The following is a 16789-nucleotide window of genomic DNA, read 5'->3' as shown; positions in this document are numbered from 1 at the left end:
CCGTTTAGATTATTTACAAACCACCAGTGTGGGCGCATTGATTGCAGGCATTAGTGGCGCACAGAAAACAAGTGACGCGACACACGAATAAAAGTTAAAGCGTGGCGAAAGGCGCAGCAGCCATAATTACAGACAAAGCGTTGCTTGACACTATCCCTCCTCTATCCTTCTCAATCCAAATAACTGAGTAACATATCCACCACTCAAATAACTTTCACATTTCACTATACTAATTCACCACTAATCCTTTATGGGTTCTGGAAGCGTGCTACTTGCTGAAAAAGCGCTTTAGCGCCTCGTCAGGGGTAGTAAGCTCTATATAAATGCAATTACAATGTAATACAAAAATGAAGTAAATGAGGGCGCAAAGTGACGGACGGGAGAGAGACCGGGGAGGGGGTGGGCGGATGAGAGTCCAGGGAGGGGGTGGAACTAATGGGCTGGGAGTTTAGCAAGGTTGGAGGGAACCAAGCTGTGTTAGGCTGCAATGGCCATACAGGAGGAGAGAGGAGAGGCCATTACACGCTGTACAATGGTATGGCCAAACAAAACATTCTCTGAGTGAAATTGCCAGCGAGGAAGCTAATCCCACAAATGAGGAACATTTAAACAAATGCACCAATAACAAGACAGCATTTGTAAATGACACAGATAACAGCCAAAGGCAATTGGTGGGTTTGCCAGAGCCCATAAAAGAGGATACAACAGGTCGATCAATGTCAACCTAAAAAGGTCTATTTTTACAGGCTTCCAGGTACCGAGATAACACACAGAGAAAGACAGATATAGACACATCTCGCGTACAAGTACACACATATTGTAGCAGCACTGAACCAATTATGAAACCAACATTTTTTTTTGCAGTATTGTGAAGAGATAATACTTCTGGCTTCGCACATTCCATATTACATCCAGTGGACCAAGTGCTTTGAGTGGGATGAAAAATGTGTAAGGGGAAGGTCCCCGAAAGGGGGCGCGGCTAAAGAAGCATAAGTAGGAAATATTTCCAAGGGATATGGCGGATGTAAATAATGGTGTGACTGAAAACATGTAAACTGCAAGTGCTCAACATAACACGCCACCTTGCCAGTAAATGGATAGCTTCCTGTTACTGCATCGAAACATGCCACACAACACACAGTGGCCTTCAAAGTGTCTCAGACACTACATTTCTCCTCTTCACACTACTTGCTTCTGTAGTCTCTCTCTGTTAAACACTTTAACTTTTTTCTCCCTACATCTGCATATCTGAGCCTTTTCCACAGTTACAAATGGCACATATGCAACTATCTCCCGCTGTTTGTACTGCAGAGAGACCAAGGACTGGACGTACACTGCACAACTCTGTGACCCACTGATAAGTACTGTGAGTAACTTTCACTGCCATCTGCCTCAAATTCAGAGCTCTCAAACGGGCGCTGTTGTATGCAATCACACACAACCTGACCACGCTCAGACACCTCGAGGCTACTCAGTCCAAAGTAAACACTATGCTAAAGTCATTTTTTGCCGTAAAAAATTACAGAAACACAATATTTTGAAAAATTATAAATGAAGTAAAATGTTAAATGTACATGGGGGTTTTATCGCTGCTAAGGAATACGTTAAGGGTTTGTGACATTGTTTTTCGGGAAATCGATCAGCGTATTTGCTTGTAAAGTAAGAGGTATGATTATAGAGTCCAATAGCGACCCGTTTGCATACTACAGTTTTCAATTGTCGCCGAGTCTGAGACCCAGAAGGACCCACCCTACTTAAATCCCTGAGCTGACCTTGGCATAAGGGATTTCTTGTTTGCGATATTCATCGAGTTGAAATAAAAAGAAAGGCCACAGAAAGGAGCTGTAGGGAGCCTATGTTTTCTGGGCTGGGCTATTGCGGATTCATACCCCTCTCTCCAAGACAGTGCAGAATGAATGCCTGGGAGAAAGCAGCTTAGCCATTGGTATTAGAGACGTGACACTCCCTTGTGCGTCTCTAAAATGTTGTCCTTTCAAGATCGCCCTTAGTACCTTGATGGGTAGGAAATGCCACATGAATTTATTCAAGACAGATCTCTGTCTCTACAAAATATTTCCTTTTTAACTTTTTATTCAATAACAAGCAAAATATATAGCATCGCATAGTTCTGAGCACATTTTAAAGCCCTACCCAAAGTACTACATACCTCAGTAGTTATGCCTGTCTGTGGTTGCTTGTGTTTCCGTACAGAAGGCACCTGGCCTGGTAACTTGGGCTAGGTTGTTCCTAATGGAGCTGGGCCAGGGCTGATTTGTATAAGGTTGGTTCCTCTTTGAGGTGGTCTAGTGGGCAAAACAAATGATGAACTTGATTGCGGGCCCAATTAAAGTACCATTGGTTGAGGTTAATTTACGCATTCCACACATCACCTTTTTATTTTTGCCATGTTGGATGTGGCTTGGATATTGAAACTATGCCTGCCCACATCGACTTGTTTGTCCTTGCATTCTTCTGACAGGGACACAGGAAATGAGCTACAATCTTCTGGACAACTTCTAAACTTTCCATTCCTTAACTTCTAGTGACACAAGTGCTTGGTGGCTCATATTCTCAAAACTTTTCGAGTCTGTGCAAATACAGGAACCTGAAAACACAATGCTACATAGGTTAGTATTATCTTGTTAAATGCTGGTTAACATACTAAAGGCTTCTTACTTATTGAAGCTTTTCTCAGTTGTAGAAGGTTGATGTAAGCCATGATGTATTGCATATTGACCAGAACTTAAGACGATAACATGCAAGACACTTGGGCTGAAGGTAAGCCTGTGGAACTCTCAAGCGGAAGAGATCATAGCATAGGGCACTTGGATTGAAGTAAGCCTACAAGACACTGAAGCACAGAACACAAGCCTCTTTCTGTAGATATTATTGACTTTATATAGGGCTGACTCAAAAAAGTGGTGGTGTCCCTAGCACACATTTTAAAAATGCAGGAAAACCAATGTTCATATTTTGGTACTCTTCTGTTTACATTCTGGCCTTCCTTTTATTTAAATTCCTATTCACTTGTCAAGAAGAGAATTACTAGGTATCCAGGTAGAAAGTGTGCTCTAGGTGATTTGGAAGCAGTTAGATGTGTGAGGGTGTGGTGCTTCCGATAACCAGTGTGGAACTGCAGTTACTGTTAAGATATGGACAGAACTGTGTTGAATTCTAATATTGCATTCTAATCCCTTAGTCTTCCCCTAAACTGAATACCATTGGTTAGCAAGGTGCTTCAAGTTATCTGACAGGCAGCTCCATCGTTTCCTGTGTCATGCATTGTAGTCTCTCTCTTTCATTCCCTTTCCCCTTTTCCCTACTTGGTTACAAAAACGTTGTTTTCTCTCTTCAGCAGAGGCTGTTACAATCAGGTGGGAAAAAAAGATTCACTTTGCTCCTATAGCTTGGTTCAAAGGTTCAATCAATCAATCAGGGTTTTGTAGAGCGCACTACTCACCCATCAGGGTCTCAAGGTGCTGAGGGAGGGGTGTGTAGTCAGCTCCGTTGGGGTCATTCGAAGAGCCATGTCTTGAGGTCCCTCCTGAATTGGTGCAGTGTCGGGCTTCATCGGAGGTTAGAGCCTTTGCATGACTTGTGACCAGAAGATTCACCATCTCCAGAAGAGGGATACTAAGAGTAGAAAGCAGCATTTGAGTCTTTTTATGGGGCCAGTGGGGCAGCTTGATCCTATCCGATTCAAAAAGTCCCTCCGTTGGTCTAATAAGATTTGATTGAAGCATCAAGAGAGAAAGGACTGATGTAATTATTAGTAGTATGGTGGTGATACGTGACCTTCTTTATGTTGCTATGACAGTTGAACCATTTGGAGCTCAATTTTAGTGAAGAAAGTATCTTACTGGTCATGGGTTTGAGACGCAATAAATCTATGCCACACACAAAATATCATTTAGATCACCCTGCATCTCTAAAATTCTAACAAAGCCATTGCTGTTATGGTTTTTTGATGGCTACTTCCAACTGCAGAATCCTCACCTTTAGAATATCCCATGATGCCACACTGGATTTGGAAACTTTAACACAGCAGTGCTCCCACACACCATTTAGCTCTGCGTTGACTTCGTTTTGTCTGCATATAAGCGCCACCCCTGAGTGATGACATTATTTTCTTTCTTTCTGCACCTTGTAACGTAAATCAGGAGCTCCACTTTCCTTTCTTCTCATCGGTGTGATGAGGTTTTTTTCTCAAAAATTCTCCAGCCACTGTGCAATTAGAGCTGTGTCCCCTCCAACAAACTAGAAGATTTAAACCTTGCTTGGACTGTTGCAAAGAAATGCCTGTTGACAGACCCGCACAAATTATTCCGTTGATGTTTGGGCTAATAGCCCAACTCCTATTAGTGCGAGAAATGCTTTCTCATGAATCTCTTGGCCTCCTGCAACCTGCTCATTGGCTATGCTAGGTGACATATAAGGCTCTGCAGTGGAACCTGAAGTGGCGGTGGGCCCAGCACCAAGGGAACCTGTTGGATTCCATTCAGGTTTCGGAGGAGACTGTAAACGATCTGCAATAGTGACTGCCTGACTGCAGTTGAGCCAGAAGCAGACTCCTCTCCCTTCCCTACCCAGAGCCGACAGTGGTGATGGCCTTGTCTCTAGTGGGTCGGGTAGGTCATCTGGGAAAGGTGGAGATCAGAGGCTTATGGTCTCCGTCTGAAATTCGACTCCACCTCAACCTGCTGGAGTTGTGGGCTATTCTCCTAGCATTAAAGGCGTTCCTACCATCCATCAATGAGAGGCTGGTACAGATTTGGTGATACAAAACCACTGCTATATGGTACTGCAGCTAGCAGGGCAGAAAGCACTCTCTTGGATGTGGATTCTGTATAAAGTGGAGTGTGAGACTGCTGTATGCCTTCCCACTGCTACCTCTCCTGCTCCACGTTCTCAGGAACATCAGGAACGACCAAACCCAAGTCTTCCTGGTGGTGCTGGATTACACCATTATGGTACCCGGAACTTCTGGGCTTGAGCATTTCATTCCCATAAGGTTCCCATCAGGTGAGAGGACCTCCTGTTACAGCAGAAAGGCGCAAGGTCTTGCAGCCGAGCCTTAGTAATATTCACCTTGTGGATTGAGATTGAACAGCAGCAGTAGATTTCTTTTGATCTAACTCTCAATGCCGTTGATGTCATCTTGGTGGCCAGGCACTCTCCCACAAAATCTGTATATGCAGGGCACTGGGAAAGTTTATGGTGTAAATCTGTTGGAGGCAAAACTGTTGGATGTGTTGTTGGTTGCTTAGTTATTGGCCCAGCAAGCCTTGCTCTGGGCACAGTTGAAGGTTACCTGTTGTCACTTTCAGCCTTTTTAGATTTGCCATATCAACCGTCCTTGTTTAGGTCACCGGTTGTGATGCATTTGTAATGCCACAGTGTGACTTAAATCTAGTCCTCATTTTTCAGTTGTGTACCCCATTCAAACCTATGTATAGTTGTTCATTATGTCTACTCACTTTGAAAACGGTCTTTCTAGTGGTAATAGCATCCACAAGCCCAGTGACTGAACTTCAAGCCCTTTCAGTCCAGCCATCTTATACCACCTTTTTCCTGGAAAAACTGGTGGTAAGGACTTGAGCTGCCTTCCTGGTGAAGGTGGTGATGTTTTTTCACATTGGTCAAGCCATCACACTAGCAACCTTCTTCACTCTGCCCCATCCCTCGAAAGAGTAAGAGAGACTCCGTTTATTGGACCCCAATAGAGTGCTCAGCGTTTACATTTTTCGTACCAAGGAACATCGGGTGGATGATCAGCTCTTTGTGGAGTTCTTTGGGTCAAAGATGGGCAAGGCGGTACAGAAACTTACCATCTCTCAACTAACATGCTCCTGAATCGAGATCTTCTAGCATTGGCTAAAAGGCAGCCTCCAGAAGGTTAAGGCTCACTCTACCAGGGCTAAGGCAACTACCACCCACATTGTGTTTCTGCCCTGGAAATTTGTCAGCCAGCAACGTGGTCATGGGTGCACACGTTCACGATTCAGTCAGGTCAGTCGAGATGGGCATTTTGACCACTTTGTCCTTTAGGACTTTTTTGTTTGAGCCATTCCACATAACCCACCACCTTGGGAGGTACTGCTTTGGTATTTGATCACAAGGTGATGAATCTATGGTTAGAAGTGTATCCATCATAAGAACAAGTTACTTTCCTTCAGTACTGCCCTTTCTGGTGGATATCGATTTAACCGCAGATTCCTCTCGACCTTCCTACTTCTCCAAACTGTGGTATGGTCTCTTTCATCGAATAGATCCAAATTTAAGAATGTACACATTGGTTTTAAATGTGATCAGTTGGCTCCACGTCTGAGGGCACGGTTGGTGTAATGAAAGTAACTGATGTCAGCGACATGGGTGGCACCTCTATGCAGCTCTGGTAGTCTCTTCCAGAGTGGAATGGCATTGATGCTAAGTCGCACGGTGCATAGGAGCACAGCTGTGAATGTAGCTGTTGTTTGGGACAACGTACTTTGGTCCTATTGGAATACATGAATAGGTGGGACACACTTGGAGAGGGACCTTTCCAGCGAGAAGAGCGAGACAGCACATATGATGTAGATCTACTCTGTATAGGTTAAGGTATGGGGTCTGCAGACAAAGGCCATAGATCTTCTAATATTTAATAATATTACTTCTATGCAAGGGGAGGGAGATAAGGCCTTATTATTCTTTAGCAGGCATACACATGAAATTCCTCCTTTTTCCCAACACATCTCCCCCCCCAAAAAATTATGACAGAATAGTGGCCCAGTTTGGTTCAGCCACGGGTAGTCTTTATTGCATGTAAAGTCCTCTCAAAAGTTACTCCAATAATTTGTCATACTCCATATTACACTCTAATCAGCTGTACAGAATAAATTCATGCAAATGAACCAGGTGTTAGATAAAGGCAGGAAGAAAGTGTCGACCAAAATTGTCCACAACATAAGATAATATAAGGACTGCATTTACATCTCAGGATATGCCATACCATCAAAGTACATCAGGGTACATTGCCATGGGCTCAATCCGCAGAGCCCCATTGTGCCAGCAGGCCCCAACTTGGACCCAAATCCGATCCCTCCATCCCGGAGGTAATCATCATACCAGGGCACCGCATAACGCACTGGCCGGAAATTTGGGAATGTTGTGTTCTGGGGTGTCTAATCACTTGTTTCTCTGTGAGTGAGTAGGAGAGCAATTGAGACACTATAGCTAGTCGGTCCTGGGCTCATGGGTAGTAAGGTGGTAGGATGACTCAGTCCCTATACACTAAGGTCCCATAATCCTACGCATAGTTCTGATTTTGGCCAGAATCCCTGAACAAGAAGAAGAATGGTCTTTAAAAGGCAGGGTCCAAAGAATGGGTGGGGTTTAAGCCCATAACTCTGACTAACCATGGAGGGTGCTGGTCCAATGAGAGTGGGTGGAAATAATTGGAGCTCTGCGCTTCCTCTTGAGCAGACCTACACTCCCCTAATATAACTAATGGGCTCCAGACGCTGCTGAAAGTGGGCAGGAGAAGTTGCAAAAGCCTTGATGAACATTCAGTCTCCACGCATTAGTAGGCAACCCTCTCTGTGAAAGGATTTGCAGCTCACCATGTGATAGTTGTTCTTCACCAGGAGACCAGCTGAAGAGAACTGATATTGTGCGACACCGCAGCACTGTGGGGTTGGCAAGGCTGCATTAAATCTTTTAATGCAGCCTGTCTAGTAGAGGGGGCTTCAGCTCAGATTTCATATTGTTATAGCCCAATATGTTGTATAGTTTTGGGATCTTCTATCTATGATAGCTGGGAGAAACACATGCAGCCCCCAACTAATAGCAAACACTTTCCCTAAGAAAAAACCTGGAATTGTCAATGCTTCTTGAAAGTAGAAGGACTGCAGAGCTCACAGTACTGGAGGTTTTTACTGCAAGACGTAGCTGGTCGCATTACTTTCCTTGAAATTATTATTATGTGAAGAGGGAGTGTACACATCTAAATAGAAGACACCCAGAGCAGGAGATAAGCAGGGGAGGGATTGGGACTATGGACTGTCTTATCCTGGATAGCAGCTTTCATGATCACAAAAACCCATTGCCATTTCTACTCATTGAAATCAATGAATCGCAGACTTCTTGAAACCATCATGTCACACGTGTGAATCTGGCTTTCTCTAACCCCGGAAGAGCTGGTATCGAAGTGGCTTCATTTGGAGGCATTTTATAGATTCCTAACCAAGATGACATGGCATTAGCCCTCTGGGGCGTGTGCTTGCTCAGACAGGCCCATCATTGCAGGTTCGTTTTACGGTCCAGCACAGATGGCTTTCAGGGTGAGCCTTTATGGAAATGAATAGCAACCTCGGCTAAGAAGACCTTGCAGCAAGGATTCAGGAGTTCTTTCTACACTTATGCAGAAGACCCAAAAAGGTCCATTTCATACTCTGCCAAGGTACAGTGAACTCCAGATATTTTCGGAAAAGGAGGACATGGAGATAAGTAATCACTTTTTCGTTTGTATTTTAACAAGAAATATTATTTTTTAGATTTTGTTTTTGCATTTGTTTCAAAGTTGGACTTTGGCTAAACTATTCAGTGCCTCATCTGTAAAAATAGATAGCATGTCCTTATTCATTTTATTCATCACTATATATGACTCAGTCTTTCAATAGCCAATATTGAAGTCCAAGCTTACAATATACACATTAGGAATAACTTGCATTTTCTTTGTTTTTAAGGAAAAAGAAGAAAGGTATTTTATGTTGTTCGGAACTGCTCTCCTCATGCTGTCAGCAAGTCCACGAATGAGTGGCTTCATATACCAGGTAATGCCCGAAAACATTTGAGCTAAAAACGATCCTTGTTTTATGGCACGCACCTAAAAACGTCTAGTCCGTGCTAAAGCCTTCACTTAACTCCCTGGATATCTGACACCGACATTAATGGTCATAAGTCTAAATCTGTCACCTCTTTGCTAATACTTTATATATGTCCTAAGCAATTAAAGATTGCATGTATTTTTGTGGAATAGAGACTGTTTATAAGGTTAATATTTAAAAGTATCTGTAGATTTGCTAATATATTACCCAAATTATTGATAAACACCTTCTAACTTATGTCAAAGCTGTGCATTTTTGTGATCAATACATCGAAATTGCACCACAATACAGACTGCTGGTCATAACCGTGCAAAAGTAAATTGAAGTGGGTCAAACAACCCTGGCAAAATAGAGAAGTTCTCCCTGATCGGGTCATCATTATTAGTTGTAAATGCTACCTAGTCCAGTTCTTCTGTGGGGCCCCAAAGTACTTTTACAAATAGATACCACATCTTTTATCATATTTTTGGCTATCTACAGGAGCCATTATCAGAATGTGATTTTCTTCTTCCTTTTTAAGAATGCAGCTGAAGTGACAACAGATGGCTAACTCGGCCTTCCCTTAAAAGGAAGAAAATTAGAGTAAATAGAGCCAAATAAACTACAGCTTCTGAGTGCTGCTTCCCAAGTGCTGTTGCTTCTGAGAGGCAGTATCTCCACTGCCCCACAAGGCTTCGCTTTGGTTGTTAGGTTATGTTTCTGGCTCCTGTGAGCTGGATGCCTGAAAACTGGGCTGCCACATTTCTAAAACTCTCCCAAAATAAAAGCCTTAGTTTTTAAATTTATTTTTTCGCTCAATGTTTTTAGCTCTCTTGGGGCTTGTCCACTAAATTTTATCTGAGAATTATTATTTGTATTTATTTATTTGAAGGTTTTTTATAGCGCAAACAAGCCCTTGTGGGTATCAGAGCGCTTTACACATGTTAAAGAACAGAGACAAATACAATAAGTATTATGATAGTTGAGAAAACAGTATCGGAGATGGGATATCTCCGAAGGGGGCAGGATCACCCCAATGATAGAATGGATAGTTCACAGCAGTTCTTTTAACTAAGCGAGCCACCATCATGAGGGAAGTAGGTAAGTCCTGAAAACTTTGGGCGGAGAGTTCCAGCTATCTGGGGTACAAATGTGTTCATGAGAAGTAGTTTAATTTTTTTCTTGAAGGATGCTGTTGCAGGGTTCAGTCTGGTTTCAGGGGTAGGGAGTTCCAAATTCTCGCCGCGATGCCAGAGAAGGCTCTCTTGTAGGTTTTCTTTTTACAGAATCTATGTGGTTTCTGCAGTCAAGTGCTGGAGCTTCTAAAGAATCAGAAAGTTCAAGCTTCTGAGCAAGGTAACTTGGGGTATTAAAGTGTAGTGCTTTGTGGGTCATGCATGCGATTTTCATCTAAATTCTTGCTTCGAAGGAGAGCCAGTTAAGGTATTTCAAATCAGGGGTGATATGGTTGTTTCTTTTTGATCCAGTGATGAACCTTGCAACAGTGTTAAGTGAAGCCCTAAACGGAGCAGTTGAGGATTTGAGCAAGCTGCTTAGTGTAGCGCTTCTTAAGTCCAGCCTGGAAATCATTGGGTTTGGAAGGCAGAGTTGAAGTGCTTAGGAGGTAGGAATGGTTTTAGCTTTCTTAAGATGTTCATTCGGAGGTTCGCTCCTTTGGTAGCACCAATAATGTGCTTCTGTATGTTAAGGCCCGTATCAAGGGTTATTCCTAGTCATCTCACTGAATCAATGACCTGAGGCAAGCAGATGAAGGTCGTTAGATGTTTCATCCATACATTAATGAGGGGGGCCTTTTTGGGTGGGGCGATTAGGAGAATTCAGTTTTGAGAGTGTTTAGTTTGAGGTGGTTGCATGTCAGCCAGTTTTGGGTTTTCTGTAGGGTTAAGTTGAGGACTTTGATATCTTACGGGGAGGAGACTTTCAGGTATAATTGGGTGTCATCGGCATACATGTGATAATGGATGTTGGATGAGCTCAGAATTGAGGTTAGCGGCTCCATGAACAAGCCACTTAAAGAGAGTGGGTGAGAGGGAGGAACCCTGTAAGACCCATAAGGTGACATGCGCGGACTTAGATAGAGACTGATTAACCTTGATTTTGTTTAGTTCTGTTTTGGAGAAACGAGGTGAACCAGTTTAGGACGGTCCCTGAGAGTCTCATCCTATGTCCAATAGGTCTAGTATGTAGTCCTGTATAATGCTGAAGATAGGTAAATGAGGATGAGGATGCATGATTCATTTGGAGCTAACATCTTTAGTGCATCGTTCACTATATGTGTAAGTACCGATTCCTTGCTGTGCCCCGGGCGGAAGCCAAATTGGATAAGGTCCAAGAGGCGGAATTGATCCATGTGGTTACAGAGTTGGAAGTGTACGCATTTTTCAAGGAGCTTCACCAGAGTTAGAATGTCGGAGATAAGGCGGAAGTTATTTAGGTCCGTGTGATCAGCAGTTGTGTTTTTCTAGGATATAGGTGACCTGCCCAGATTTTAGGAAGTCAGGAATTGTTCCTTGAAGTAGAGTGGCATTAACGATCTTGGTCCAAAGCAGGAGAATCAATAGTTTGATCTCATTGAAGAAGTTTGGGGGTAGTGAGTCGTTGAAGTATTTTGAGGGTTGCAGGTCTGCTAGGATTTTTACTGTGAGTTGGTGAGAGACACTCGAGAATACAGTATTTAAGGAGGTTTTGGAGTTTGGGAGGTTTGCAGTCCAATTGGTATGTTTAAGACAGGGCTCTAGGAGACTTGACACATAATCCTAACTTTCCCAATTTTTAGAAATATGATGATAGTAAACTGTATTAAGAATCTGGACATGACCCCAACACAGAGTAATTTACTTAGGTAGGGCTTTCCCTTGCCATCAAATCTATCACATCCTAGTTGTGGACTAGTTAGCAAGCTGATAACAGTGGAACCAGGAAACATGGATTTTAATCCCAGCTTCCCCATGTGACCAAATGGTGTGCTCCCCGATAATCACTTTTTTGCCTTACTCATCTGTTCTTGTTTTTTTTTTGCAAAGATGACTTGAAATCAGACTAATCACTGGTAGCAATTAGGTGGTAAGAAAACTAGGCTGGAACCCAACACACAATGCACATTACTTTAAGGGGAGATTGAACTCAGGTTCTCGGAGTGACTACTCAATACATTGTGCCATAGAGAGAAAGTTACTGGGCTTGACACAAGCAGCATTTCACTTCAGTCTTGGTTCTCATATTACACCTATTTATTAGGGCTTTTCCCCTTATTTGCCTTCATGTCAGAACTTAGAAACATCCTGTTATACAGAAAATATACACCACGTACGTGTTCCTAAAATAGGCCCCCACACTTCATTCATTCATGATTATGATTTAATCATAGTTTCGTGGATAAATGAAGGATAGTTGACAGCTAAAGATTGCTGAACTACCACTGTCATTAGCGTAACACCATAACGCACTATTTGACCGGCAAGACGGCTCAGTGAATTAAATGCTCGCTGCTGACAAATGCAGTGATGAGCAAGTCATGAGTTTGAAAAGTAGCCAGCTAGACTTAGCGTGCCATTCTTCAAAAGTCAGAAATGTGAGTTTCATAATTTGGCTACTAGTAGCATCTGTTATTTACAGCACTTGGGCGCAGTATCAGTTTTGATGACTGTAGAGTAGTGTGGAATTACCAAACTTCAAACACACTGCTGGTGGAATCTAGATTGCTGGAGTCCCAAAGTTGTATCCGTTTATTTGCAGACAGCTAACCGGCTTAGTGACCACACCGTCATCCGCTTCATTCAATACGCATGCACAGACGTCACCCAAGGATTACACTGACACTTTCATTGTGGGTGAAGAACTGCTGCAGGGTAGGGATGGACATGTTCCTGCTGGACGTGCAAGAGGCGCTAGCAAGCAAAGGACATCAGTAACACCTATGGAGGGAAGGGGGGCTCTGGCAGCGACGGTAGCCTCCCCAGAGCTGTGGCGGAGTTACAGGGCGATCTGGAGGCAGACGGGTACAGTAAGGGTACCTCTGCGACAGGCGGTACAGTAAGGGTACCCCTGTCCGGCACAGTAAGGGTGCCCGAGCCAAGGTCCAGGAGCCGAAGGGGGTTCTGGGAAGACCGCGACGGCGCCCCGTTAGTCCTTCGGGCGGTTGGGGGGCCTGACCAACCGGGGGTGTGCCACAACACGCTCCGCCCCTGTCAGAAGGGGCAGGAGTAGGAGACAGATCACGTGACCCAGTGGATGATCTGAAAATAAATATGTGCCGCACTGCCGGGCATCGACCCACCGTGCGTGCTGGCTCACCAGGCGGGCGGAGCAGCGAGGGGCTGCTTGCCCTGGATCGCCTGTAAGATAACCCATTTATCGTCATACTTATGTTGTATGAAATAAACCTGCAGCAGTTCTTCACCCACAATGAAAGTGTCAGCGTAATCCTTGGGTGACGTCTGTGCATGCGTGTTGAATGAAGCGGATGACGGTGTGGTCACTATGCCGCTGCCCGCGTCCCACGCAGTGGGACATCAGCAGGGCAGCTTTCTAGTGGCCGCCCGTCGCAGCCTTCCCCCTCCCACTTCTTCTGCCTCGCGCGCGAGGCCGCGCCCAGGGAGGAGATCTCCCAATGAGTGTGCAGGTGGAGGCGGGCCGTTAGGGGGGCGAGGCTAGCCCCCCCTACATAGGCGTCCCTCTCGCCCAGTTCCTCCTCTGCTTCCTGCGCGCCGCCAGACCCTGATGTTTACGAAAAATATATATATATATAAGGCAGAATACCACAACCGAGATATCTTTTTTAAACTCCAAACTATATATATATATATATATATATATATTATCTACTGGCGGTCGCCAGTAGATAGTTATAGTTACAACCTAGTTTCCATAGGAAATCTCAAAATTCTATTTTGAATAACTTTGGCGCCGGTTGACAAATCCTCGCGAATTTTTCAAAACAAATGGGGCGCTCCGTTCAGCTCCTACCCTGAAAGTCTCGGGGTGATTCGTCAAGTGGGGGCCGAGAAAAAGGGGGGGTCCCAAAACGCGTTTTCCCCATGCATTTTTCCATAGGACCTTTAGTCGCAGCTGCAGCCCGAACGGCTGAACAAAATTACGTGAAATTTGGCAGAGAGGTAGCCATAAGGTCAAGGAAGTGCCTTTTGCAGGTCTGGTGTAAATCTGTTCAGTATTTCATGAGAAAATAGCATTTAAAAGCATATCAATATCTATACGCGCGCACCGTGCGCACCCTGCCGTGCGCGAGCGCAATTCTGATTGGTTGTTAGATGTCGGTAAACATTCGAATCGGTCGAAACCAGGAAGTGTCGGCCGCCATTTTGTCTCTCGCAGTCTGAGGGGGTGAAAAAAAAAGGTGGAGAACGTGAAAAGGGGGCAGAGTGGACAGTTCCTGACCACCTAGCCTTGGTCAGGGGGTCACAGAAGGACCCCCAAGGGAGAAAAAAACACATTTTCTTTTTTTTTTAAATCGCGAGGTGCGCGCACCGCGCGCGCACCGAACCGTGTGTGCTCGGTGCGTTATAGTTAGTGCAGGCAATCCTCTACTGATGACGTCAGATATTACATCACTGATGACATATGGAGGAGTGTGGCTCAATGGTTAGAGCGGCAGACCCTGAAGCAGAGTTCTGGCCAGGGACCAGGGTTCGATTCCCGCCTCGGCGGGGCTCGGGCTCAATTTCCTCGGACCTGTCTATTCTCGCCTCGGTGCCTATTCTAATCACGGGCCCCACGCTGCAACTCTGGGCAATAGCTTGCTTAGCCTCCACACCGGCCCCAACAGCGCTAAGGATGCCTGGCTTCACCCTGGGGGTGCCCAGGAGTGGACACTTCACAGGGAAAGCCAGGAGGGGTTCCACAGCGGTATGAGTATCAGCGCCAGGAAACCGCAAAAGGCGACACCGCAAGGTGGCCGTCTGGTGACAGTGCGCTCTATAAGTACCTTGACATTGACATTGACATTGATATGTGTCTTTATGAAAAAAAAATATTTGTAATATATGTATAGCTAAAGATTAATGGAAGAAGACATGGGTAAATAAGTGTCTAAATACAGTGATGTAATATCTGACGTCATCAGCAGAGGATTGCGGTCGCGTGAGTTATAGTTGCCTGCACTAACTATAACGGGGGAATTTCATTGTTTTTTTACGAGTGAAATGTCCAGCTAACTATAACATGTGTGAAACCTATGGTTTTTTAAGTGAATATATATATATATATATAAATATATATATATACATATATATTTTGTTTGGAGTTTAAAAAAGATATCTCGGTTGTGGTATTCTGCATTTTATGTATACAACCAAGTACTGGGAGAAGGAGATAAGAAAGAAGAAGAGAGAGTGCAAGTATAGCACAGCAAAAAAGATGTAAAGAGGAGGATGAGGAGGGGATTAAAATAAAAGGATCGGCAGCAGATAGATAAAGCTAAGTGAGCGAGTGGGCAGAGGCAAAGAGGAGGATGGAATTCAGCAAATAAAATAACAACAGGGGCTTAAAATTAGGAGGGGGGATTGGGCGAAGTGAGAAGTGGAGATGGTGTTGAGACAAAGGAGGGAGTGGAGAAAAAAGTGGTGTCAGCCCTTCCTCATTAAAATAAAGAACAAGCATTTGCAATGCAATAGGACTTGCATTTACTAAACTCCCAAAAATGCAGGACCTATTGCATTGCAAATTGCTGTTTGCAAAATTGCCCCGTGCAGCAATTTCACTTTAATGGCAGCCGTGCCCCTTTCCTTAGACATGGCTCGTCTAAAGAAAGGGGTTTGGCCGCAATTAACAAGAAAGCACCACATGGGGCACTTTTACAACCAAAAGTAAAAAAAAATAGAAAAACAAATGTGGCCCGCGTTCGGCGCCACAAATAAAGGAAAGGCGCGGCAAAATGAAGCCCTGCGAAAAAACGTGGCCCCAAGCAGGGAGGGAAAACCATTAAACAAAATAGTGCTTGGAGGCTGTAATTAAAGCCTACCGAGCAACAACACAGGTAACGGGGTGCCGCGCAAATCCGGTGCTCCTGGAGACAAAGTCTGGTTGGGGAAGGTAGGGCAGGTCCTCTGGGTTCTGGGGGGCTCCTGGCTGCAAGACACCAGGATTTTGCTGGAGCAGGTCTAGGTTGGGACAGGCCGGCAGGGCTGAGGCCAAGTAAGTAGGTGTCCTCCTCTTCTTCCTTCAGCACGGTTCTTCGGTCCTTCTTCTTGCCTGAGGAGGCAAGTTTAAGGGTTGCCCCTAAATACTAAATTTAGCTGCGTTTCAGATAGGTAAAGCTTGGGACCAATGGGTCTCTTTATTGAGTGGGTATCCCTATTATGCCACCCTCCAGTGGGAGGGGGTCATAAGCCTCACTCTGGTTGGCAGGGTCCCCCCATCTTCATGATGGGGACTGAGAGTTGTGCTTCGCCTCGCCTCCCCCACCTAAACGGTAGGGTTGACAAAGGTGGGCTCACCTCTCCTCCTATCCTGATTTTCCCGCCGATTCTCCTGCCCAAAGTGGGGTTCAGAACCGGTGGGGGCCAGTTGCTGGGAACAGCAAAATGCTGGTGCAGTTCACAAAGGCGGCAGGTCTTTGACGCTTCTCCTTCGTGGACACTGTACACCGTGGGGGAGGAGTCTTGGCAAATCCGCCCAGGATGTGCTTTGTTTCAGGACCCCAAGAGCGGGAGGCTCTCGACCCATGGGTCCAGAAACATGTGTGGGGGTGGCAGCTGACAAACAGCCAGTCAGCCAAGACACTAGAGTCAGGTCGTTTTTCAAGGGGAATCCCTAAGATGCCCTCTGAGCGCTTTTTTAATTAAATCCCACACTGACATCTGTGTGGGTTTAATGTGCTGAGAATTTAGATATCAAACTTTCCAGTTTTCATTAAAGCCATTGTGGAGCTGTGGAATTTGTATTGACAAACTCCCTAGACCATATTCTCT

General features: G+C 44.7%; 1 protein-coding gene across 2 annotated transcripts in view; it reads left to right on the top strand.

Annotated features, from left to right (window-relative positions):
- The window catches only part of ARHGEF6 (Rac/Cdc42 guanine nucleotide exchange factor 6), a 712936-nt gene that overhangs the window by 424948 nt on the left and 271199 nt on the right, over nt 1-16789 (top strand). For both annotated transcript variants that reach the window (XM_085607964.1, XM_085607965.1), the window contains exon 13: nt 8724-8810. In XM_085607964.1, coding sequence (XP_085464090.1) covers nt 8724-8810 — 87 coding nt within the window. The remainder of the gene's footprint in view (nt 1-8723; nt 8811-16789) is intronic.

Source organism: Triturus cristatus, chromosome 5_2 (genome assembly GCF_964204655.1).
Source record: "Triturus cristatus chromosome 5_2, aTriCri1.1, whole genome shotgun sequence".
In the NCBI taxonomy this organism is placed as follows: domain Eukaryota; kingdom Metazoa; phylum Chordata; class Amphibia; order Caudata; family Salamandridae; genus Triturus; species Triturus cristatus.
The sequence above is the reverse complement of the archived record's forward strand: the minus strand, read 5'-3'. Positions and strand labels throughout refer to the sequence as shown.